General features: G+C 35.8%; 1 protein-coding gene across 3 annotated transcripts in view; it reads right to left on the bottom strand.

Annotated features, from left to right (window-relative positions):
• The window catches only part of CNTN1 (contactin 1), a gene marked incomplete at its 3' end in the record, with an annotated part of 284,949 nt that overhangs the window by 95,144 nt on the left and 162,451 nt on the right, over positions 1-27,354 (bottom strand). For all 3 annotated transcript variants that reach the window (XM_079773428.1, XM_079773427.1, XM_079773429.1), the window contains 11 exons: positions 26,919-27,051; positions 23,145-23,317; positions 20,754-20,849; positions 17,454-17,660; positions 13,614-13,713; positions 13,279-13,460; positions 10,139-10,263; positions 9,367-9,484; positions 5,822-5,972; positions 535-662; positions 43-218 (listed from right to left, as the gene is read on the bottom strand). In XM_079773428.1, the coding sequence (XP_079629554.1) occupies positions 43-218; positions 535-662; positions 5,822-5,972; positions 9,367-9,484; positions 10,139-10,263; positions 13,279-13,460; positions 13,614-13,713; positions 17,454-17,660; positions 20,754-20,849; positions 23,145-23,317; positions 26,919-27,051 (1,589 nt within the window). The remainder of the gene's footprint in view (positions 1-42; positions 219-534; positions 663-5,821; positions 5,973-9,366; positions 9,485-10,138; positions 10,264-13,278; positions 13,461-13,613; positions 13,714-17,453; positions 17,661-20,753; positions 20,850-23,144; positions 23,318-26,918; positions 27,052-27,354) is intronic.

The following is a 27,354-nucleotide window of genomic DNA, read 5'->3' as shown; positions in this document are numbered from 1 at the left end:
GGGTCACTGGGATGTTAATGCGATGAAACGTAAAACACATACCATATAATTCCGCTGGTAATGAATGTTCTCTTTGTTGAAATCGATCACGTAGCCGTTGAAGGACCAAACGAATGTGAGATCCAGGGCGGGATCAAAGGAAGCAGCACACTGCATGGTGGCGTTTTCTCCAACGGTGATATCAGCGTTAATCGGGGCCAATATAATCCGCGTGGGATCTGGACATGTAAAATAACGGAGCAGAGCACAATTCAAGAAAATAGTACCTGCTACATTAAAAGAATGAGAATCAATATATTTTGATTGCTCTGTGCAAAGGAATATGATGTTTTCAAAATCAAATGCCAGGAACAACTTCATTAAGAGATTTGGCCAGAGGCTTTTCAAATGGAAACTTAGCAGTACATGGACTGTCTTAGAAGCTTAGTGCTGAACCACGTCTTATAGTACAGTAGAAATGCGTCAATGTCAAACTAAAAAAACAACACAATTTTATGATATCTGAAATTTAATTTTAATTAAATGCTTCCTTACCTGTGATCACAAGAGTCCCAGTGCTATTAGCCTTCCCTCTATTATTTTCTGCAAAACATGTATAGATGCCACCATCATTCCTTGTAATGTTATTGATTTCCAAGCTGCCATCTTCCCAAATAAGTGTTCTATTGAAATGAAAAAAAATGTAATTCATAAAATTAATTTCATGAAATACTTTATTTTTGTCTTAGATTACAGACACTAGTATCATTAGCTTAGTACATTTTACACAAATTAACTGACAGTGAGATTTTTATTTTATTTAAAAACATTTTTTTAATTTGTTTATTTGAGAGACAGAGAAGCATTGATTTGTTGTCCCACTTATTTATACATTCATCGGTTTCTTCTTGTACGTGTCCTGGCCTGAGATTGAACCCTCAACCTTGGTGTATGGGGATATTACTCTAATCAACAGAGGGTCACGGCCAGGGCTGACAGTGAGATTTTAAAAGAGGAAACATTGTAGCCTTTGTTTATAATATTCTTTCTCGGCATTGAAAGTTGTGTTAGAAAGCCACCTTCATCTTTTTCTTGGACTATTGCATTCATGGTTAACTGGCTTCCTGCTTTTACCCTTGCCTGCCCATAGTCCCTTTTCCTGGAGTCAGCCAGACATGAAGACATAAATGACAGAAGGCATATCATGTCACTTTTCTGTTTAGTGATATTACTCAATAGCTTGAAACCATCCAGTGACCTTGCTTCTCACATAGTAAAAAACATAGTCCTCTGATTGCCTTTGAGACAATGGACAATTTTACAATTTCTTCCTCACATCCTTTAGGATTTTGCACCTTCAGAAAGGTTTGCCTGATAATTCTAGGTCGTATTGAATGCACACACACACACACAAACACATTCCAACACACACACACACACACACACACACACACACACACACACACAAAGTTATGCTGTCTTGCCATTCTCATCCTCTCTCTCTTCCCAGATTTTTTTTTCTCTAATACATATTTCATCTGACATAATTTAGGTTTACTTATTAACCTATCTTTACATTAGATGATACCATCTTTTTTTTCTTCCTTTATTTAGAAAATTTGTATCTGCTTTGTATGGGGCCGTGTCTTCAACGGTAATAGTATCTATTAACTCATTAGGAAAAAAATATTCTGTGTGTGCCAGGAACACATTAAGTGGTGAGGCACTGATCGCTGAGTAGTCATTCAATCAACCTTTCTTTCGAGTGAATGAACTACATGGAGCTGAACTGACGAAAGTGGTTTTCCACATCCCACCATCAAATGACTCTTACACCTCTGCGGGACAAGCTCAAACCAGTCACAGTCCTCAAAGAAATGAGCCCAGGTCTTGCAGAAATGTGACCTTAAGACTTCAATTCAGACTTTGAAGTGAGGACAGACTGACACTTTCATGGCTACAGAGAAATACAAATATATCTTATTTTTAGGAACTTAAAAAAAAGATATTCTAAAACCTCCCTTAGTAAACAGCTTCTATAACAGATTAATATTTAGAAAATTCTTCATTGAACAGAACCTAAATCGATTCCCTCTGCCTATCTGCCCCTTCCTTAGAAGCTAGAGACCAAAACAACTTATTATATTTAACTGTACTATCACTTTTATATATAACGTATATTTATCATATAATGCCTTGCACTTTGATTTAATATTGACTCATCTGCCACTGGATATTTACCTTCTTTAAATGTGTAATTTCCAAACACTTAATTTATCTCTGAAGGTTTTCAAAACACATGCCAACAATCCTTCATATATTCCATTTTAAGGGCCAAACTTGATAAAGGAATAATACTATATATCTACCTTACTAATAAAAACCTCTGATAAGATTTTCCACCAATAATATATTCCAGAATTTCCTTTCCTTTCTCTAACTATCCAGTACCAACTTAAGTTCGTGACAGAGTATGTGCTTTCTGCTTCGTGAAGAAGAAACGTAGTAACAAAATAATATAAACCGAAGAGTAATTGCTTGATATTGTGGAAGCTTTGACAACATGCCTCTAAGTTCTCCAACTATAAGGAGTGTAATTGACCCACTGCCCCAGATGCCACACTCAGAAGCTACCAGTGTGTTTGAGCCAAGCCCACACTTCCCACAGGCAGCTCTCAGTCAATGACTGAGCCCGGGAGGGGTTTTAAGGCAGGCCAGTTCCAGGAAGACACCAGACTCCTGTGATGGGCATTTTTAGCTGGACGACTCTCCAGTGGCCTTCCCACACTCCCCTTGATCTACACTGAAGCCCAAGTCATTTGCACCCTGATTTCCTTCCTTCCTTGTCTCCTTCATCTGGAGTAAGATCTGCATCTGATCATCCACTTGCTGTCCTCTCTGTTTCCTTTCCTCTTCATTGCCATTAATAAATCTCTTTCATGATTAATCCTTTGTTGGTATCTGCTTTCCGTAGTTCCATAGTATCACAGTACCAACAGTATCATGCCACACTTTTTTTCTCACTAGGCTCTAATATAAATCCTTAGCCAATGTTCACCCCTCTTCCATTGAATTATTTTGCAAGTAAGTTAATAAAAGTTATAGTTAGGTTGCAATGGAAACAACAGCGACAATTATTCTTTTTAGAATCACGCTGGTAGTGTTAGTTTTCTCAGGTATATTAGCTCTCAATTGATCGTTACCATCCTTAAGACGTATACTTCCTGCATCACTGATTTCACCTGTACTTTCAGGCAGTTCTTCCATGGCATTAAAATTGATTTTTAGTAAGAATATTTAGGGAGCTTGATTTTTTTTTTTTTTTGTAATAATGGTCTTTATTCTTTTTAAAAAATATATGTTTTTATTTATTTCAGAGAGAGGAAGGGAGAAGGAGAAAGAGATAGAAACATCAATGATAAGAGAGAATCATCCATTAACTGCCTCCCACAGGCCCCCTACTGGATATCAAGCTTACAACTGGGCATGTACCCTGACCCAGAATCAAACCATGACCTCCTGGTTTATAGGTTGATACTCTCACTGATCCACACTGGCCAGGAAGATGGTCTTTATTCTTAAATCAATGTAGATTAAACTCCCAGGATCTTTTTCTTCTTTTCAGGTAATATGATATAGACAAGTAGTCAGACAAGCTAGGAACTATCTGGTCGTTAATAAATTACTCACTCGCCATCGCAAAATATTACTCAGAATAAACTCAATCTTATTTAGTAATATTTAAAGTATACCGACTCTGGAGTAGAAAAGAATTTTGGAGATATTCTCCAACAATGGCTCAGATAAAGATCACTTTATAGCTAACAGCCGTCTATCAGATATAAATGGACAATTACAAATAATTTCTGTTGGCAAATATATATGATTTTAGCCCAAAATAAAATTATATAACTGAGAACTTAATTATAACTTATCAAGACATTATGTCTCCTCTCTACTGATTGCAAATATTGTGTAAATCATTTTACAAGCCACTAACCAGGAAGAGAAATTAACTTGTAATGTAGAACCACTTTTTTTATAACTATATTAATCAGAATGAAATTATAGTTATGCTTAATGAGTTATTCAGTTACTCGCTGAATATTTTTCAACAGAAATATTTATTTCTCTAAAAATAATTTATTACTTTAACTTTTCTTTATACATACTATTTTATTACTTTCAAACCTATATTTACATCAAATACTATATTGATTATAAAATGTGATTATTAATGGATTAAAGTAGTGAACAAAATTGGATTTACAGATCCTTTCCTAAAAAAGTAATACAATTTGATTCAAAGACCTTAAACATATTATGATAGGACTAAAATAGTAAAATTTTAGGGAGTAGAATTTTATTTTCTTTGAAAGTGTTGATATTTAAGAAAAACAAATCCATGAAACATAGTTCAGAGAAATCCTTGGCTGGAGAGGCCTATAATATTGGTGCTCATTAGAACTGAAGCCAAGGTTTTTAAATTAAAAGCTAATGTTTCAGCAGCAAATTGAACAAATTGATTCTTCCTTTAACATTAATTCTTCCAGTATCATTTCATTAAATTCTTAATAACTCTTAGACGTATTAACTATAAAAGTTAACGTGTTCAGGGAAGCAAGTGGTATCCCTACACTGTCCTTTCTTCCCACCCCACCTCTGTTCCCCAAACAGCCACTCTGTGATCATCCTAATACGAGGACGATGTTAGCACATGATCATCCATATCATTATGATACATGTTTACATTTTTCAGTTTGGAGATTATCCATGTATTTTCAAAAGTTCACTTTAACCTTTCAAGGCTTTAGATAGCTTATCCTAGAGAAGATAATGCACCTCTTACTTACTTATTGGATTATTGTGAAGTAGATTTATCTTATATGCTTGGCCAGAAGACTCTTTTAAAAGGCAAAATATGTTTTTTCCTTCCTTATTTAAGCCTTTAGTCAGATTTCCATTACTGGTAGATGAAGCCCAAGCCCCTTAGCATAGAAACATTGTTATGGATGATCTGGCTTACTATATCTCACCTCTTAAAACTCTTCTCTATTTTCTTCTAAAGACAAGCCATAATGATTTTAGTTCCTGAATTCCTTACACATCCTATACTCTCTGCCTCAGGGCATTTGCACGTATTACACTCACTGCCTGGAATATTTCCTGATGCCCCAACTTCACATCTCATTCCTCTTACTTCTCATCCTGATGGTCTCCTCCCCAGTCTTTAGTTCTTACTATAACCATAGCTTCTTCTTGGAACCTTACAGAAAGCATTCAGTGTGAGTTTTATATAAATAATCTATGCAAGTCACATGCTTTTTGTATTAACCCAAAGCCACCAAGACATTGGTAGATGATCTATTTGTTAGAAAGATGAGAAGTTCCTGTTCACTTAAGGAGATGGGAAGAGGTGATTAGTAGTTTGAAGTCATCTTTTCATTTTCTTACTGAAATAGTTAGTAGACTAATGGCATAAAATTAAATAAAATGTGAATGGATATAGATGCCCTTATGAGGAGAAAAAGAAGTTAAAGAGATCCTGTTTTATATCTTATTGTTCATTATTTTTGTGGCCTTGGGCAATTTACCAAGAATCTGAGTTTCAGTGTTCTAAATTCCCTTATAAATTAATTATAGAGGCCTAAAAATTAAATCCTGATTATAATAGACACTGACAGTATTGGGTAAGAACTTCATTCTTCTTAGAACTAGAATATCTTCTGCAAAGAGAAGTTGGAACAAACAACATTTACATTATTAATGTGAAAACAAATCTCTGTAAAATAAATTTTCCCAAATAGTGAATTCTGGTTGGATTTCTAGTTCCTGAACTAACCTGCTGCCATTGACAAGCCATTCTGTTCCTTTACTCCATGAAAATTTTGGTTTGGGTGCAGCTTTGGGTTTGCATTCGATTATAACCCTTCCGCCTTTAGCAGCCAGGATCTTCTTCTTCATAGGATTCATTTCAAAAGTTGGAGCCAAAGCTGAAAGAAAGTAAATTATTATTTTTCTCATTTGTTAAAAAAAATTCTGCTATCCATCTTTTATTTCGTTTTGATTACTAATCAACAGAAAAGATTAATTTCATCAAATATTACTAGCTATGACCAATACACATTTTGTACTTAATGCTAATACCTTTGTCTTTTATTTAGTAATTTTATGGAGGTATATTTAACTTATCATAAAATTCACCAATTTTAAATATATAATTCTTGGTGACTATTGTATTATTATAAGATTTAGTTACAATCAAATGCTATATCCATATTTACCTTGAGGATAACATCTAATTCAATTGTTTTGACTGAATTGCACAGGAGAAGTTAAGTAAAAGACTGGAGGAAATTGAGCACCATCATTAATGATGACCTACAGTCGTAATCAATACTCTCAACCACACTGTAAACGAACTGTCTCTAGTTTACAAAGGAGAGAAGTGATAGCTATTAAAATCACATCATTTGCCGAAGGTGTCACAGACAGAAAGTACCAGGTAGGATTCACATTAGAATCTAGTTCCTTGTGATTTGCAAACATGCTTTTTTCACTAAGCAATATGACTTCTCCCTCATTGAACAAACATGTATTGAACACCAACTGAGTGCAGGTACTAGAGATGGTAAAATAAACAGAGAGAGCCCTGCCTTCTGGGGAATAATGAATCCAATTAAGGTCATGATTCACCTGTAGTTAATCTTTACCTCCATGTACAGAAAAATAATTATGAAAACAAGATATAGAGTCTCATAAAAGGTTACTCCATTGATGGCATGCTCTAACTTTCTTTAGGGTCCCCACATTTAGCTCATTTCTCAACCTCCTTGTTTATTAGCAGACTCTAGGGTGACTCCACATATTCCAATCATCTGTAACTATGTCCTTCCTGGAGCATTTTTTAGGCCTAGGTATATCTTTTGAATTTTTAATTTATTGATTGATTTTAGAGAGAGAGGATGAGAGGGGAGAGAGAGAGAGAGAGAGAGAGAGAGAGAGAGAGAGAGAGAGAGAAATAGAGATTGATTTGTTGTTCCACTTATTTATGTATTCATTGGTTGATTCTTGTGTGTGCCCTGACTGAGGATCAAACCTGCAACCTTGGTGTACTGGGACAAAACTCCAACCAACTGAGGTACCAGGCCAGGGTCAGGCCTGTTTATCTTTATCCAGGTCTTGACTCTTCATCTTCTAGTCCTGTGATTCTCAATTTTGTCTGTAAATCAAAATTATCTGAAGACCTTAACAAAATACAGATTCAGTAGGTCTGGGGTGGGCCTGAGATTCGGCACTTTAACAAGCTCCCAGATGTTGCTACTGCTCTGGCTGCTTTTTACAGCAAGGATTTAGTTTATCCCATTGCTTCCTTAGTCTGAGTTTTGATAATTGACAGATTAAAAAGTAACCAACCAACTAGAGCTGTACACCTAACTTAGTATATGGTATTGGCTTAGTAAATATTGTGGGTGATGTATTACTTGTAAAATATGGGACAAAATTTTAAATGATTATATTTAAAAGTCTACTATTAGATATACCTAGAAAATGATCTTGAATAGGTTCAGTTTTAATGAAATAATTGATTTGGCATGGTTATTTAAGTAAGTTTATACTCATCTAATATTTTAATTTCTAGGTACAGGATCTAGAGTATGTACCCATATATTTCAATGGTGGGAAGGAAAAAGGGAACATTTTTCACCCAATTAAGAAGAAGACATGCTTGTGTGTGTGTGTGTGTGTGTGTGTGTGTGTGTGTGTCCTTTGTGTTCTTTACTGGGCCTATTAAAAAAAGGGGAGAGTGGGTGGGAGAAGATCAACCAGTGAATTTGTATGCATATATGCCTAACCTGTGGACTCAGACAATGGGGTGGTGAGGGCCTGGGCAGGGGTAGGGGCAGGACGGGAAAGTGCTAGAAGAGGTTAATGGGGGGTGGGGGGGGGAGGGAGGGTCTATGTAATACTTTCAACAATAAAGATTAAAAGGAAAAAACATATATATATTAAAAAAAGAAAAAAATAGTATCTGGTATAGAGTAAGTACTCAACAAATATTTGGTGGATGAATAAATGAATCTAAATAAGTAAAAAAAGATTCCTAAAGGTAATAAATAAATATATATTGAGACTAATATAAAAATGCCCAGGAACATTGCTCTTAGGCTAAAAATGCTGTTTGCTTAGTTACTACATTAATAGTCATTAAATGGTTGACAGATTTAATGTTTTAATATGGAAAGATCTTTAGCCTGAACTGTTGAATATTCATATTCTTTTGTAATGCATTAGGATAAACAAGAAATTTTACCAGAAAATATAAAGTTTATATTTGGAAAAAAATGTAAATTCACCTCATATTTTCTCCAAGAGTCAAATGTTTTTTTGCACTCCATACCAAAATAATATGGTATGAAACTAAAGCCTGAACATTTGCTGGATACCCAAATGAACTAGATCAAATATATTAACCAAAATGTTTTGACTTTGTGCTGGAAGAAATGGAATATGATCCTCAATGTTATAATAAGTAGAAGGGAAAGTTAAAATTAAGATCTTGATTTTTTAAAAAGATAGTTTATTTTTAATACTTCCTTACATTCTGTAACTTCCATTCATATTATTTTAGTGTCACTAAATTTGTAGTGATAGCAAGATTTTAAAGCATTTCCCCCTTGGTGTATCAAGAATAAAGTATCAGGGTAAATAAAAAGGAATGAATATAGGGCACAGGTAAGGGGACTATTTTTGGACAGGAGAAGACAGACCTATCTTTCTCTGGATGAAGAGATCAAAGTGCAGGGGTAGTAAAGATGTAGATAGTTTTGAATGAGGGATGGGAAATTGAAATATTCTATTTCAAAGGGTTTCGATTTTCATGGAGAAATAAGAAGCATTATGAAAGTAGAAGTCAGCAAGGGGCAAGGAGCTTGAAGAACGTCCTGAGGGTCTTACGTAGCAATTGTAGGGCATGAGACCCAGGGACTGATCCAGGGAGCAAGTGCTCAAGACGCCTCCTCTGAGGCTGGGTCATGGGCCTTGTGAAAGCACTATCCTCTCTAAGTGACTGTCAGGTAACTATTTAGCTGCCCAGATATAGGAGTGAACAGTCTTGTAAAAATCGGCATGTGTAAGGTTTTCTTTACCATTCACAACATTTTTTTAAACTATTATGCTCCATGTTGCCTTATATTTATTTACTGTTCTTTAATGAAAGGAAGAAAAAATAGTAATATTCTAATCCAAACCACATTTTAAATGTTTTTAACTTAATAATGCCAGAATATAACGTGAAATCAAGTATGATCTGCAGACACCCTCTGGTCATTTTTTAATGTATCACTTTCTTGCTGAATGTTAACAGGAACCAGAAACGATACCGACCTAAGATCTTCAACTCCGCGTTTGCATAAATGGCCCCGTATGTGTTTTCAGCAATGCACTGGTACATGCCAGCATTTTCAAACGTCACGTCATACAGTCTCAATTCTCCTTTATGATACTGAAAAGAACACAAAGGAAAAACATTTCCTCAATAAACGTCAACAGAAACGCTTTCATTTAGGTGTGGGCTTGGATGTCTTTTTATTTAAGTATATTATTCTGCCCCACTTCGAACTAAGCCAAGGGAAGTGGGATGTTCATTGGGAACTCCAACCCACTAACCACACTCAGTGGCTCCTATTTTATTCCTCCTACCGAGCTGAGAGCCCACCTTTTTCCCTCCCAGCCCAGCTGGGAGGCTACAGTGGGAAGGTTGAGAAGGACACCTCTGCTGCTACTTGTTCCCAGGGCTAAAAATAGGACTTTGCTCTTACCTCTGTTCCTGTGGGTCAGGAAAACAGTGGCAAGAAAAAGAGGACAATATCATGGAGGGAAGATAGATGAGTAAAAAGAGGGGTGAAAGTGGAACAAAGGGAAAAATAAGGAGAGAAAGAGAAGGTAGACATAAGATTGCAGAAAGTTGTTTAAGCTGAAAGAAGATAATTTATGTTCACTTTCTTGCTTGTTTTTTTTAATTAAATTTTTAAAAATTATTATTAAAGGTCCCATGGCTCCTTACTCTATTGACTCTCCTGATATATTTATCCCAGGACCACCAGAAGTGTTACCTAAATATGGACCCAAGAACCACGAAGTACTTGCACATACATACCACATATCCATTTTTCAGCCATCGGATGGTAGGAATGGGCTTCCCTGTGGCCACACAAGGCCAATAGAGGTCACTGCCTATGTCCACCTCTGTGTCATTGATATGCTCTACCCATTCAGGAAATGCTAAAAAATAAATAAAATAAAATAAAATAAAGAACAGTGTAAATGTCAAATGTAATTCTCAACATTCATCATAATCTTCAGTATGAATAATGCCTTTAGTTGACCTTCATTACATCAGCTATGTGTGTGTCATAAAATCAATGTGAGAGCCATTGAAAGTGAATTTCCATAGGTCTGCAGGTAAATTTTATCCTATATCATTACAGCAGGAGTTAACTATAATTCAATTTATAATTATTTTTTTATTTGTGAACCATGTTATATTAGAAAACTAATGCATGGATAGCAGTAAAGTAATTTATATTTATAACATAAATCTTTCAAAATGACAAAGTTTTAAAGAATTATGTCTTAATTATGACACTATCTCTTCCTTTTTAGGATAAAGAGTCATTTTTCCCACTCCTCAGGTATATACTATCTTTCTTTTGATGTAACTTTGGCTAGTATCCACAGTAACTTTACTTGTTCACTAAAATAACCTTTAAATGTTATAAACTACATACAGTAGCTATAAATGGTGAAATCTATGCTTAAGAGAAATTGATCTCAGCCTCGTCAACTGATCCGATCTATTGAGAGCTTAAAAATGCTAGGAATTTCCCAAAAGAAAATAATATTTCTAGAGAGCAAACAAATAAGCAACCTAATGACCTTTTTTAGTATGTAAGTTATTTAAGTAAAGTAGTTCAAATAGATGTAAGTAAATAAATTAATATAAAATAAAGAAGTAGATAGGAAAGAACCCTAGTATTTTATTTAATTTTCTTTGAAAATAACTTTAATTATATTCATTTTATGACCAAATCAATAAATAAATCTTTTATTAAGTACTTAATGTGTATAAATAACCAAGAACCTAAAACTTCTTTAACAATTTTCACCCAAGGATATGTTTCCATTGATTTTTAGAGAGAGAGGAAGGGAAGGAGAAAGAGAGAGGAAGAGAGAGAGAGAGAGAAACATCAATATTGGTTGCCTCTTGTATGTGCCTGGACAGGGGATTGAACCTGTAACCTTTTAGTGTACAGGATGATTCTCCAACCAACTGAGCCACCTGGCCAGGACAAGAAATAAGACATTTTTCTGATCTCACTGAACTCCATCAACATTATGTGTATATACATATACATATACATATATATTTTTAGAGTACATATAATATAATTCAGTATGTTTTGCTTATAATTATGTTTTACCTGTAACATATGGAGATTATTTTAAAATAAATATTCATAATATGTTATATTAATTGATAGAGATTTTATTCTGTATATAATCTTAGTAATAGATAAAATGGGAATATCAGCACCATTCCTGCCTTAGCCTCACACAGGTGACATAGAGACGTCATATTAAAAATGAGAAGAATAAATAAGTGAATCAGCTTGTTGCATCCTATATAAGATTTAATTATGCAATCCTCTGCTTGTTTGATTAGACCAAAAGATAAAACTTTGCATGCCTCATTAGTACAGAGAAATAGCAGTTTCCTTAAATTACTGCCTATAAATATCTGCTCTGTCACCTTGATTCTTCTAAGAATTTACATATTAGACAGTTAAGAACTCTACTCTGTTGAGAACCTGGAGCGTAGATTTCTTAACATGTTGAATTAAGACCAATCTATAAGCTCTAGAAACCAGACAGAGAGTGACAGCTATATTTAAAAAAATGTAAGAGTTCTAAGCAGAATTTTTCTCCCCTCAGGAGGCCACCCACATGTATTTGATATGTATCAAATGAATTTTGTTGGGGTATAAAATATACAAGTTTGGAGGGCAGATAAAATGTCTGGGTCTGAGTTTTGTGACTGAAATAAAAAAAGAGGTTCAAAGACCAAATCCCCAGGGCTCCAATGTTAGAAGGGCAGGAGTTAGGAGGAGAAGGAGAGTGGTGTAGGAGGATATTAACACAGTGTGGGTTCCAGAGCAGAAGCCTAGAAAGTGAATCATGGAAGAGGATGGGATCGTCTATGGCAACTGCTGTTGTTCAATCAGGAAAGACACAACTGAGAAATGACCATCAGCTTTGGCAGAAAATGGATGTCATGGTGATCATAAAAGCAAAGGTTTCAGTCGAGAGGTGGGGATAAAAATCAAATCAGTGTATTTAAGAGAGAGAAAAAAAGGAGGCAGCATTTTTAAAGAGTATACACAATTCTGTCATGATTTTTATTACTTTTTTAAGGGGAGACAAGAAGAAAAAAAAATGGGGCAGTAGCCAGAGGTAAAATGAAGAATTGAAAGAAGGAAGAAACAAGAGCCACTATATACTAATGGGAATAATCTAGTAAAGTGAAAAAAAATTCTTATGTTATAAGGATGAGAGACGTCTGGGACAATAACCTGAAATAAGTAAGAAGGGTAGAATCTGTACACAAATGGAGATGTTGGCCTCAGAGACAAACTGAATTTATAATAATAAGAGATATGGGTAGAGATGCAGGTATTGGGTAGATGTGGGTGGGAGAATGTAGAAGTTCTAATTGAATTACTTCCATTTTTTTCTATAAGATAGGAAGCCAAGTTACAGGTTTGAAGGAAGTAATGAAGTCATGAAATGCTTACTTAAGAGAGTGGGCAAGTAAGTGGACCTGGGAAATGTAGTATAATTGCTGGGTTACACTAAGATTCACTTAAAGTTTGTGATACACCATTTACAATGAATTAACCAACATGGTAGTGTTTATCTCAAGTCAAATTCAAGTTCCTGGTTCCAGGCACTGAGAGGCAGGGAGCTTGATTTTTCTAGGGTTAGCCTCTGCAAAGCTAATAAGACAAAGTAGAGAGATGAGTGAGCTGAGAGGGTTTACAGGGAAGTGATACTGATTGATCACAGATATATACTAGTATACTGTATAACCCATATGTTCGACTTAATTAGACAGAACAAATATTTCATGATTTTGCATCATGTAATATACTTCACTGTTATTAAAATCACTATGTACTACTAGTTTTTCAAGTATGAAAATGGCTGTAAATTTATAAAAAATTAAAACAAAATATCTACCTTGAACATAAATTCTTGCCTGGTGTCTGTCCTTCCCCCTAATGTTCTCAGCCTCACATTCGTATGTGCCTTCATCTTCGAGCTGGATGTTGAAGATCTTCAGGACGGCCCCGGAGGTGCTGATCTCGGCCGTGCTGGGCATGGGTTCCAGGACCTTTCGCCACCGGATGTCAGGAACAGGGCTTTAAATAGGAGATGCAAGAGCTAAGAGTCCACAATGCTTAGGAGGCAATCTTATATTTATGTTGATAGCTAAACATTTACATCATTTATTTCCCCCAAAGCACAAAATTAATGTATTCATATATACATTAATGAAAAATGTACATACTTACTTGCCAAGGGCAAAACATTCTAAAGTCACATTTTGGCCCATCAATGCATATATGTCCTTGAACTGAACTACAATATCAGCAGGATATGGTTTTGTTGTCCCTAATATTAAGAAAAACAAAAACATCAATGAATTAATAAACAAAATACTGTTTTTTTAACAGTGTTCTTTTTTATGGTATTAGAATTGATTCAATATAGAGATGACTTTTCTCTGCACAGGTTTTGAAAAATATCTGTGTAGATTTATTTTTATGCACATTGTGTATATAGTATAATGCTTGTCAAGCATTTTCTATCACATTGGCTCATCTGACAGCTGTGTAAATCAATCTGATTCAACTCACAAATATTTTTCAAGAATTCTTTAGGGCACTTCAAATATACATGTCAAACATTGTGCTAGGTGCTACATGGGGCTTAGGAAGAAAAGGAAAGAAGAAAGAAAATAAGGGAGAAGGGAGAGGGAAGAAAAGGAGAAGAAGAAAAGAGAGGAAAAGGGAGAAATAAGTGTCCATGGAGAATAAGGCAAAGGGGAAATAGTTGAAAAGAGGGAAGAGAAGAGGGAAAGAAGGAAATAAAGTGTCTATTCAGACATCACTGTGCTCATAAACGCAGGTACATTAACTGATTTATGTAACATATCAGTCCTAAAAGATGTACTATTCCCTTGTTGGGGAAGAAATAGACTCAGAAAGGCAAAGTACATTGTTTAGGATCACATGTGAGTATGTACTTTATACCATATGATGCTAAAGAGACAAAGAAATACACAATCACCTGAAATATAAGCCAAAATGGAAATAAATGATCTAAAAAAAAAGTAGCAGCCAAGAAAGATAATTGGAAGTGGGTATGGGAATTTCAGGTAAGGAAGGCATTTGAACTGGACTAGTCCAGGTTGAGGAAATAGCATATTATGACAAAGCTCCAGATGTGTGCAGGAAATTAAAAAAGAAAAGGTCTAGCAATTCAAATTATGTTGAAGTATATGTAGTTAAAGATGATCTTGCAACGCCAATCTAGGAGGCTTTTAACTGTGATATTAAATCTTTTGAAATTACCAATGGGTTTTGGTATGAGAATTAATATAAATCTTACCTTTGGTTTAGGTAGAAGACCTTGTTGGTAGTTTTTAAGGATGGAGAAGAGAAATACAGAATAGAGTTAGAGATCTAAGGAAGATTGTTTCATAAATTTATAAAGAAAAAAGATGAGAGTCTGACCTAGGATAGTAACAGTGGGAACAGAAAGAGAAGAACAGCTCTCAGTGGTGTGTTAGAGGGAGAATTGAGAGGGCTTCGCTTGGATCAATGTTTTCTCAAGGTGTAGATTAAATATCCAACTCATCAGAATCACCTGGGATGCTCCTTGAACCAGCAGATTCCTGGATCACTTCCTAGGCCTGCTGAATCAGCATCTCGGGGTTCCACATTTTCCTCAAACTTCCCAAGTGCTTACTAACTGAAAACCACTGACCTCACTGTCCTGAAGATGAGGGGAGGAAAGGAGTTGATTAAGAATGCTACCCTAAAAAAAAGAAAAAATGCTACCCTGAGGCAGTAGAAATATAATGAGATTGCTAAATGTAGAGATAAGAACACCAGAAGAGATTTAGAGCTAAGATAACAGGTGTGTTTGAAACATTGTGAGCTGAATATCCTTGAGCACCTTCTGTGTGAAAAGTCCAGGCGGTGGGTAGAATTAAAGACTCTAAACACAGGGAAAAGTTTTGGAAATGTGAATTGGGAGCCACCTGCCTAGGGCAACTGTTGAAAGGTGTAAATGGGTGAGAATATCTAGAAAAAGATTAGAGAGAAATATAAGAAAGAGGAAGATCTACATAGAATTTGTCTGGGAGGCAAATGGGAGATGAAGAGTGGAAGGACGAAGTAAAATTGGGCAAAGAAGGGATAGTTCCAGAGAGGCTGAAGAAACCAATAGTGTCACAGTAAATACAGAATTAGACTGAAAACTTCCTTTGGATTAACAAATAGGAAGATGTTTGGGTTACTCAAGATTGTTGGCACTGAATACAAAAGAAGACACAGAGAGAAAGGAATGGAGGAGAGTTGGAAGATTTAGAAAAGAAAGGAAGTGAGTGATGTAATGAAGACCCTAATAAATCAAATGTGAGGTGAATCAGGACATTTGGAGAATTAGGTTAAACAGGAGGAGAAACACTTCTTCTATAAATTAGAAAGTAAAAAATCAATAGAAACACTGAATTTCTGGGTAAGAATAAGGAAAAAAGGTAAAAAAATGTTTTTATTTCATGGCTCTTTTTTAACTCTGTGAAGTAGTGAGTGAGAGTGTCTACTGTAGAAGGGAAAAGGGGTTCTATGGAAAGTAACCTCACAGGGTGATCTGACCATAAATTCCTAAATGGCCACGTCATGGTGGGTAGTCATGCCTTAGGCCTATCACTTCTTTAGTGAGAGGTTTTTAAGCAAACCTTGTCCATTGTTCCTGTGCATCTAGGCTAATACACCTTTGAGATGTCAGAAGATAAACCTCTTTTAGATTTAACCACCCTTAAGAAAGCACATAATCTCTTTATTCTGTAATCCAACCTCTGCCTTGCTTCCTCCCACTTTCATGTAATCTTCTTTATGTCCCCTCCTTAATCTCACATGCATCAAAGAAACTTCGAAACTGTTCTTTTCTGGAACATTTGAGATCTTGTTTCCCAGCATATATCATCAGTTTGGCTCAAATAAACTCGTACAAAAATTCTCTACAGGTTTGGACATTTCTTATGTCAACACTACTGAGATTAGGGAGAGAAAAAGAGCCAGAAAGTCAAGAGATATTTACTGAATACCAACCAATGTGAAGTAAGCAAATATGTTGTGATCTGATTTTCTGAAGAGATGGTGCATTAAAAAAAGGAAGGCAGTTTAATAGGAGCCAGGGAAAAGGACAGTCAATTACGTCAGTGGTTACAGCATATGGTGCCACAGTACTACTACATATGCTAATTACTTACATCAGAAAGGCAATTTATATACCGATATGCTTCATGTAAATAGTTCCTTGAAAATATCAAATTAATCCAACTGCCTTTTTCCCCTCATTCTGTAATAATACAGTTTATAATCTAATTCTTTGTTCCCCTTCATGAACTTATTAATAAGTGTGAATGACCATGAAAACAAGCAGATGTCAGTGATTCCCTTGCAATTAATGTACTGATATTTGGCTAATAAATCAGTACTTTGCATTCCTGAACTAGATGCAATCAGTCCAAACTCTGCCATCTTAGGTTACTTTCATGATGCTAATCACCTCTACTGAAAAAGCTAAGGAAGGATCAATACTCTTAAAGTGTGCATCCTCTGTTTGCCCTGACTGAGCAGCCAGGGCATCTCCCGACTGGATATTTCTTTTCATTACTGTAGGTATTCCAGAAGCAGACAACCTTGCAAAAACAGAATCTATATTCTATATATATAAAAGACTAAGTGACCAGCCGGTAGCTATGATGCACAATGACCACCAGGGGGCAGATGCTCAACGCAGGAGCTGCTGAGCAATAGCAACTTTGCAGAGTGCCCTCTCGCACTCTGGGACCCCTTGGGGGATGTTGGACTGTTGGTTTCGGCCTGATCCCTGCAGGCCAGGCTGAGGGACCCACCTGCTGGAGGGACCCCACTCACTCTGCAGATGCCCCTTTGAGCCCCAGGTGCGACCGGCCGGGGAGGGACTGCAGGAGGTTAGTTCCAGGGCATGTCCGGCCCCTCTTGCCCAGTCCCGCCCCACCGGCCACCTTCTAATTAATTTTCTTTCAATGTGCACAAATTCATGCAACAGGCCTCTAGTATAACAAATAAAATACTTACGTTCAGGTAGTGGAATGAGTGGGATAAATTTGCTGAATACACTCTTTGTAATAGAAGGACTGGATACAAAGCAGGAATAATTGCCTTTGTCTGATGCCTCAACATTCGCAATGTAGAGATTGCCATTTGTCTGAGATACAAATCTTCGTTTATCCATTGTGATAAACACAGGAAATTCATTTAGAAGCCAGCGGTAGCTAAGATCATCTAGAAAAAAAATATATTGTCTACTAAATATTAAACTTTTCTCCAAAAGCAAAGACTTCGCTTTCTAGTAATAACCTAGCACATAATCTAATCTAGGCTATTGTAGAGCAGATGTTGGAAGTAGGCCAAGACAGTGCAAATTTTCTCAAAGCTACTATAGTTTGAGTGAATATAAGCATGTTGCTAAGCAATTTTATCTCTTTCTCTCTCTCAATTATTTTATGGACTACTAATATTCTTCTAATGCATTGATGGACTAAATGAAACTCAGAGAGATTAAATGTCTTGCTTAGAATTTCATGACTATTAAGTAGAACTGGATTTTTTGAATCAAAGTCTGATCATTCAAAGCTCCTGACCCACTTCCCTGATGCATTTTTAAAATAAAATCAATATTATTAACCATACTGTGGCTTTATGTCTTTTTTGTTTTTGTGCTCCTGTTGTAAATTATAGATTTAGAAATGAGTTTATATAACCTGTTCTGGTCACACTAAAAAGTAAAAACCACAGAAACAGAGAAATGCATGCTACTGGTTTTGTTAAATATTAGGAAGTATCCCACATTGTACCGCTTAACCACAGGAAATTCCCTTGGCTAAACCTACTGACTGGTGTGACCAAAAGTTGAATTTCCTCATAAATTTGCTGCTTTTCATTCAGTTTTCTCTTCCTATCTTCCCCTCCTGCTCTAAGGGATGACTCCCCAGGTGTCATGCACAGCAGTAATGCACAAGAGGGAACTATGGGCATTCCAAACTTCTCAGTCACAAAATGCTGATTTCCTTGAAAACACCATGACCATGTGACGACAACTGCTACTAGGAAGATTATAAGAGGGGATCTCTTATGTCAAGTTAGATCGGATGTTAGATGTGAGATGGCACACTACCCTGTTGCTTTAGGGAATTCACAGTGACTGGTACAGCTGTCAAAGGGAGTGTGAAAGAGAGCTGACTATGAAAAACTACAAGAATTTCTTGGGCATAATAATCCAGGGTATTCCATTTAGATTAGCTATGTAATTTTCTTCAGCAACTTATACTATCAGGGAAGTAAATGAAGATGATTACACTATGCTTCTTCTTGATTTTAAATTTTAAATGACAGAAGTGGTACACTGGTATTATCAAAATAAATAGAAAGTATAGATAGAGTTTAAAGAGAAAAAAATATTAAGCCATCATAATTCTCCAATGTAGAGTTATTGTTAGAATATATCTTTCTGGACATTTATATCTGTGAATAATTCAATCATTTTAATAGTTATCCTTATGCTGATTTAGGGTCAGGTAGAAACCACAGAGGTATCAAGATAGGAAGAAACTTAGGGGACAGCTTAAATTGCTAAGCTGGGTTCTTGAAATTGGGCAAAACATATGGCATGTAATCTTTGCTCCAAAATAATATTGGAGTAAATTGTAAAACACACTGTAAATATGTATGATTTGTGAAATAATTCTTTCCTAGTCTCATTTAAAAACATAACTCAATATTTTGCCATGATTTCTGGTTACAATTGAATTCCAAAAAAATAAAAAGTAAAGAAAAATATAGATTTTCTTACAAAAAAATTTTTCTTAACTTACACTGCTTTCAAAACAGCACACACAAATGCATTCAGAATAGTCTGAGTACTCAGTAGTTATGTGAAGATGGAGACCTGCATTTTAATTCTAGACTAACTAACTTTGGTCAGCCTATTTAACCACGCTCTTATTCAGTTTCTCTAAAATTTAAGATTGTGTTTTGTGTTCCCCCGATAAGAAATGGGTGAAGAAGAATGGAATAATGTTTTAATATTTGAACTTTTAAGGGACAAAAACTAGGTCAGTAAAATTATCATGATGATATTTGTAGGAACATGAGTATTGGACTGGCTGATTTAATGCCCAATGAGAATTCTCCACTTATTTAATACATACTGAGGACCAGCCCTAGCCAGTTAGCTCAGTTGGTTGGGTTTGTCCCCATATGCCAAGGCTGCAGGTTTGATCCCAGTCCAATTTACGGCATAATATTAGAACTATAAGAATATAAAACATACAAAGCAGTTTTCCAGTGTGAAAAAGTGGTATTTACGTATTATCTCAAGACAGATATAATAAATAAAACAAGTGAAAATTATTGAAAATATATGAAGCCCTAGCCAGTTTGGCTCAATGGATAGAGCGTCAGCCCATGGACTGAAAGGTCCCAGGTTCGATTCCTTAGTTGCAGGCTCAATCCCCATCCTTCAGTGGAGTGTGTGAGGGAGGCAACCAATTGATGTGTCTCTCTTACATCGATGTTTCTCTCTCGCTCTCTGTTTCTCTCTCTCTCTTCCTCTCCCTTTCATTTTCTCTAAAAAAACAATGAAAATATATCCTCGGATGAGGATTAACAGTAACAACGAAAAAGAAAATATATGAAATATTCAACTTGGGCAGCTTTTATTACAGCCATATCAAATTGCTGAAAACATGTATTCAAAGATTGAATCTTGTAACAGATGACACTTAATTTATCTCCCTTCTAAATTAGATAATTATTCTTGCAGATTGGTGCTCCTAATGCGGTTACTATTTATTATGCCTTTATCCCTTTCTTGTGTTTAATTACAGTTCACAGTATATTGTAGATGTTAAATTGTTAATAAAATGACTGATTACACATCACTCCTCAGTACCATTCTATTTCAGGAGTAATTTGTAGAAAACCATATTTTCTCCAGTGTAACAGAAATATTAATGGGAACACAATCTAACATATATAAGGTGTCCCCAAAATTTATATACACACTTTGAATAATTATAAAGGCAGTGTTTATTAAAATACATTTCATTTTTAAAATTGAGCTATCAGCTGTCAAAGTGTGTATACATTTTTTGGGACACCCTATATATTATTTATAAACAGAAACAATCATAAATCTTTGGGATAAGGGCCAAGTAATTAAAGAACCAAAGAAAACACCCTCTCCAACCACTAGTACATGTTATAAGATTATGCAAATATTGAGTCCAATTTCATTATAAATGTACCATCGTTGTTAAGAAAATTAAAGCTTGCCCATTTCATTCCATAGAGGCTCACAGTCATAGACAAAGTTACCTGGAAAATGGTATGGAGGATCACAGAGAAGCACCATTCCTTTTCCTTCTTTCACTCTGACCTCAGGACGTTCCTCAGGTGGGAAAGGATCAAGATCTAATTATGAAAGCAAGAAGGAAGTATTCACTCTCTCTGGTCAATAGAGAGAGATAGTGATTGAAGTTCACCTTTCACCTGCTAACTCACTTTGGATGGTTCTTCTCAGGTGGATTGGTGAAGCCAAAGTCAATTCCCTGTTTCTAGGTGGTAGATTTATATGCACTACAGAAGACTTCTGTGGAGAACCTGAGCTTACAGATACTGGTAGTAGCCTACATAACTCTTCTGACAACCCTAAAGATTCCAGATATCCTAAACGTTTGCTTCACCTTTAGTAAAACGCTCAATAAGAATATCTGGAAATACAAGGATAACAGACAAAACCAGGGATCTACCAAAGAAAGCAATAAACTTAGAGACATGGACTCATTTGAAAGGTATATTTCCCTTTCTGAGGTAGGATTCCAAGGTGGAGAAGGAATTAGGGTGAAATGCAGGATCCTAGGTGAGAAACTTGAAGGTCAGCAATCTCTTGGTCCTTTTCAAATTCTGCGTTTTCCTCCATTCTAATTTCTTTTACTCTTCCCTATGTATTTGGAACTCACATTTTGCTTGGTTTCTGCATGCTCTACTATTTGATTCTTCATTAGTTTTACGGGAGCTCATTCTGTTGCCACCCTGCCTCATTCCGTATCTGTCATCAGTACTAAAATTATAAAATCTAATTGTTGCCGAAACCGGTTTGGCTCAGTGGATAGAGCGTCGGCCTGCGGACTGAGGGGTCCCGGGTTCGATTCTGGTCAAGGGCATGTACCTTGGTTGCGGGCACATCCCCATTGGGGGGTATGCAGGAGGCAGCTGATCGATGTCTCTCTCTCATCGATGTTTCTAACTCTCTGTCCCTCTCCCTTCCTCTCTGTAAAAAATCAATAAAATATATTTAAAAAATAAATAAAATCTAATTGTTATTTCTCTCAATATATTTATATCTCTGAAAAGTCATCCTCCTAATTCTTACCTTTGCCCATAAAAAACTAAATATCATCATATTTAGTCCTAATGTCTCATTTGAATGCTATTCCAATCCTCAGATACTTAGTTGATATTTCAACATAGATAACTTATCATAACCTCTGCATGTAAAGCAACCATTTAAATGCTTCCAACAACCCTTTAAATTGGTTTTATTTGCTCCCATCCCATTTTTTAAATAGAACAGAATGTTTCTACCCTTTGATTAGACTTCCTTTTTAAAATATATTTAGTTGCCCTAGCCAGTTTGGCTCAGTGAATAGCGTGTCGGCCTGTGGACTGAAGGGTCCTGGGTTCAATTTCAGTCAAGGGCACCTGCCTGGGTTGAGGGCTCAGTCCCAGTAGGGCACATGCAAGAGACAGTCAATCCATTATTCTCTCTCATCATTGATATTACTATCTCTCTCTCCATCTCCCTTCCTCTCTGAAATCAACAAACATATACTTAAAAAATAAAACATATTTAGTTAATTGCAATGGAATCAGTCGATTATTTCTACAAGGATTATTTATTACTTACAGTTCCACTGTTGTCACACCCAATTTAATCTGACTATTTCCTGACCCTGTTTCATTGCCTCCTAGTAATCACTACCATGTGGATCCTCTTAAAACATCATTTTCATCCTCTAATCAATTTTTCAAAAGATGTAAATGCTGACCTATACACTCACATACTGCAGCACCTGGAGTCCAGCTCCTCTCCCAAGGCACAATATCCCTCAGAACAACTTCTAACTGTTAGTTCAGCACAGTGTTTCTCAAAATATTTTTTTATTATTACTCACCCAAAGAGAAATTAATTTAATTTAAATTTAAAACAATTGATTTGATTAAATTATGCTTTAATTTATTCACAGTGAAATAAATTAAATATTAAGGGGTGAAACTTTGTCAGGTAGGATTGCATTTTGGAGAGCCACAAACCAGTATGCTGTAATATCCAAGATGGTTTCTCCCCACCAAGAACCAACTTTCACTCCCTTTGGAGTGGCATCACCCCCATTGAGAAAACATTTCCAATGATGCTAATTTTTACAAACTTATTCAAGATCTTTCAGAATATGGCCTTAGCTTATTTTCTATTGTTACCTTTCACTATTTCAAGTGCATTTATAATACCTCTCAGGATGCTTTGCTCTCCTGCATTTTTTTTCCTCTACACACAATTAAGGCCCACTAATCACATTAGACCCATCTATGGACACTTCCTCTCACTTCCTTTCTTCCTTATTGCTCCTCTTGCTGAACTCTTATGATAACATCTAAGTTTTACTCCACCTACACATACTTGTGCCTTGTAAGGTTACAATTACTTACATCCAAAGCTCAGGGTGGCTTCAGTGCTCCTGACCATCCCATAGTTGTTTGATGCTAAACAGTAGTAGACTCCAGCATCTCTCTGTTTGTCAGGGTTGTTGATAACAAGGTTTCCTCCTACCATACTGTACCGATCACTTGTCAGATCAATATCCCCATTATTCATTCTCCATCTATGAGAAAAAGAAATACATTTCATTAAATTGAACTTTGCACAGCTAATATCGTTCTAAAATAATATGGGGACAGCTCATTGTGAATTCAGGCAATTAAATAGATGGCTCACTGTGGTATTTCTTTATACACTATAATTGCATATTCTGGGCTCATGATTTATAATTTAGCTCAGGCACAGAAAGGTAAATGTTCGAGTGCATGAAATAGTTCCACTTTTTTCATGAAGCATCCCAAAGGACAAATACTATATTTAATTTTCTAGATAAATTGGTTCCTTAGCTGATATACATGGTTTATAAATGATGCCCATCTATGCACTAGTTCAATTCATGCATACATAGGGATGGTATTGAAATATTAAAATAATTACTCTGACAGAAATAAAATATAAAACAACATGTCAGTATTTTATTTTAATATCCAACTAATTTTTCAATAAAACAAACTAATTGAAATCAGGATTTTCTCAGTAAATGTCATAATCTGACCATAGAGGTCTATCACATAATTTGAAAATGATAAAAATCAATGGAGTTTTGATTTCCAAGCCACAGATGTAGTATTGTAGATATGGGGATTATGTTATAAATAAATTGACTAGAAATAGGAATCCAACTTTCTCAGTGGGATGATAAGAAGAATGCATGTGGACAGTAGTTTTCAATTTAGCTGCCCACCTGCATAATTTTATAGTCATTCTGTATCAGGGTTCATCCTTAAGGTTCCTTGTCTTCCACAGTGCTATAAGATAAGAGCTATCGCCCTAGCTGGTTTGGTTCGGTGTATAGAGTGTCAGCCTGTGGACTGAAGGGTCCTGGGTTCGATTCAGTTCAGGGGCACATGCCCAGGTTGCCAGCTGGATCCCCAGTAGGGGGCATGCAGGAGGCTGCTGATCAATGCTCTCTCATCATTGATGTTTCTATCTCTCTCTCCTCTCCCCTCCTCTCTGAAATCAATAAAAAAATATTTTTAAACATTTGTAAGATAAGAGCTATGGTCAAATAGGGGCTATGGTTGCAGTTATTTCCTGGCACAGTTCTGATTAGGGTCAGAATCTTGCCAAAGAGGCCTAAGAATATTTGGAACATTCTTAGTTTTAAATTTTACAAGGTAGCAGGTGATTTCAAAGCAAACACGGAAAAACCTTGCTTTGTGTTTTAAAAAATTACCAAATTGCAACCCAATAAAATCCTCTCCCTTCCCACCTGATGGCACTCTTGTCTCTGTTTAACCATCCAATGTCAAATTGCTTAGCATTTGGTTTCCCTGTTGGCCAGTTCCAGTTGTTATGTTTTGTTTTGTTTCTTTCCCCAAAACAGTATGTTGACTCCAGATTTTTGTTTATTGCCTTAACTTCCTCCCAGGGGATCTGATTCTGCCTTTGATGTCATATAATAATCAAGTTTTGCTGTGTTTGGGTAAGTTCACAGGTCTATTTAATTTTCAGAAACACCCACAACATTGTTGCAATCCCTTTCACACATCGTTAAATGCAATTTTATCTGAGTCCTTGTTATTGGGAGAACAAGGAAAGTTAACAAAACCCTTAAGGCAGGTAAGTGGAAGGCAAAGTTCCCCATTGTACCTTTCAGGATGTTACCATGAATAACAAATTATCACAGTACGTGCCACAGATATAAAACTACCATGTGAAGGACAAATTGCAGGATTACCAAGGTCAGCAAGACTTGCCCCAAATATTAAGTAAATTTTTAAAACTTCAAATGTTCTTTCCCATCAGACAAACTAAATCCTTAGCTAAATTTTTTTCTAATTATGCTGTCGACGGCAGACAGCTTTCATAACAAACGAGACATCTGCTTTTCCCTGCCAGCTCTCTACATTAATGTGTAGTCAGGCCACACTTGTCCTGGCAACTTCTGTGCTGTGCCACCTGTGGGAGGGGTATTTGCCAAGCGAAGTTTTGCTTCTTATCTTTACTTTTAAAATTTTGGTAAGAACACTTAATGGGACTGGAGGGAGGGGGAAATAGGGAGTTGCTAATTGCAATGTACAAAACTTTAGTTATACAAAGCTTTGCTTCTACTGTCTTTGTGGGGGATAGGGGTGGCAGTGGGGCGCGGCAAGGAGGAGCTCGTGTTTTTAGAACACTCTGCAACAACTTGTGTGTTGTTGCTTCCTTTCCAGCCTGGAGGCTGATTTGCTAAGGTTCCATGTATGCATGTCAAGGACACAAAGTCACAGAATAAGAACCACGGAAATAGCTTTTGAGATGCTGTCAAACGATCTAGAAAGATGCATACTAAAAATTACACGTTTCTTTGAAAATCACAAAACCTGTGTTTCAGTCCTGGGTCTGTGATTTACTCACTTTGAAGAAAGTCAATTTACTTATTCAGGGCTCAGCTTCCTCTCCTATAAAATCATGTGCTTGGATTAGATCTCCTCTACAGCTCCTGTTGGTGATACTATTCCATGTCCATAAATTCCCATTATGTATGGCTTAAGGGTAGAATAAGTCTAGCCCATCAAATATATTCAAAACAAACGTATAATTTATAATTTATAACATATATACTTATATTGCACTCCCATGCATGAAATTGAAACAATAAAAATAATTTCAAAGGGATAGGGATGTGGTTTCTAAATTCATGTATTTTGTTTTAAGAATAATTTTGATATAGCCAGAGGCAAGTAAAAATGAGTTCAATTAGAATTAAATGGGGGGGAAAGTGGTATTCTCTTTGATAACAACTTTTTATAACAATAGAAAAGTCAATTTTATATCCAGGAAAAAAAATCTACTATTAAAATCAACCTTGTTTAATGACAACCTTCAATTAAGTGAGGTGACATTAACATACTAGAGCCCCAATTTCTCCATCAATCACTTGCTTTGTCTTCATGGAACCATTCCATACGTGAAATTCAAATCCATTGGCATCTGTTTAATTTTTGAATCTTATTTTTTGCATCAGGCTAGAAACTGTTAATATATTTTTCTGAATCATCCGAAGCAGGAAAACCCATTGTTACATTTTTTTAAAGTTATTTGTTATATCATCAATAGGTACCCCATAAAAATAGAAAAAAAAAAGATTTATATAGATTGTTCAATAGGTAGAGACATTTAAGAAATGTGCTGTGTTGTCTGGATATATATTCGAGACTATTGAAAAAAATGTGTAGCTTTCTAGAATTATTTATGCAAGCACTTTAAATGAAGTTAATATAGAAATGTTATCCATCATTTGTAGGTATAAGTTATCTAGGTCAATACATATAAGAACATTTTATCTTCACATGTGCATGATCTCCATAGAACCTTTTGCATGATTAGTATGATTTCCATCACACAATTTTTAAATTGATAATGTCAAATGGCACTGGCTTTATTTTTGCAGAAAATAGTAAGCAAATTATTTATTTGCATATGTTTAAGAAAATTACTATCTATTTAGGCATTTAACAACTTTTTTAAAAATCACTTGTCTGCCAACATTTTTGTTAAAGTCCCTGGACTTTGTAGAAAGCCTTATAGCACAGCTGTCTCAGTTGGTACTGGTCACAGATGCTAACCTGTAATCCCTAGTTCACTACACCATTTGGAAAAAAAGAAGTGCAGTACGTTACTTGTAAACTGGGAAAGGGCTGGCTCGTGCCCTACAGTTGAGTGAAACTTTTCCTTCTGGTGATTCCTCTGGATAAATGGTATTAATTGGTTGCTCTTCAAAAATTGGTCCAAATCCTTTGTCTTCCTCAGAAACTGTAAGGAAAATGAAATTATTTTACATTGTGCTGGTTTATAAGTAAAAAAATAAAATAAATTTGGGAACATTAAAAAAGTTTTTTAGAAAAAAAAAAGTCAGAATCACAGAATCTCTATTTTTATTCAGACTGAAGATAATTTGCTTCTATAATCCTGAGGAAAACATTTAGGTTTTTATTTAAAAAATGTTCCTGCCCCTCTCTCAGCATTTCTCCCAAAGCACTCTGTGTGGCCATGCTTAACTGCACACAGCTCCTCAAACAGCCATGTTTCCATGCCTCTGAGCTTTGCACGGGAGGT

Source organism: Cnephaeus nilssonii (assembly GCF_951640355.1).
Source record: "Cnephaeus nilssonii genome assembly, chromosome: 6".
Lineage (NCBI taxonomy): Eukaryota > Metazoa > Chordata > Mammalia > Chiroptera > Vespertilionidae > Cnephaeus > Cnephaeus nilssonii.
This window is presented reverse-complemented; position numbering and strand designations above follow the sequence as displayed.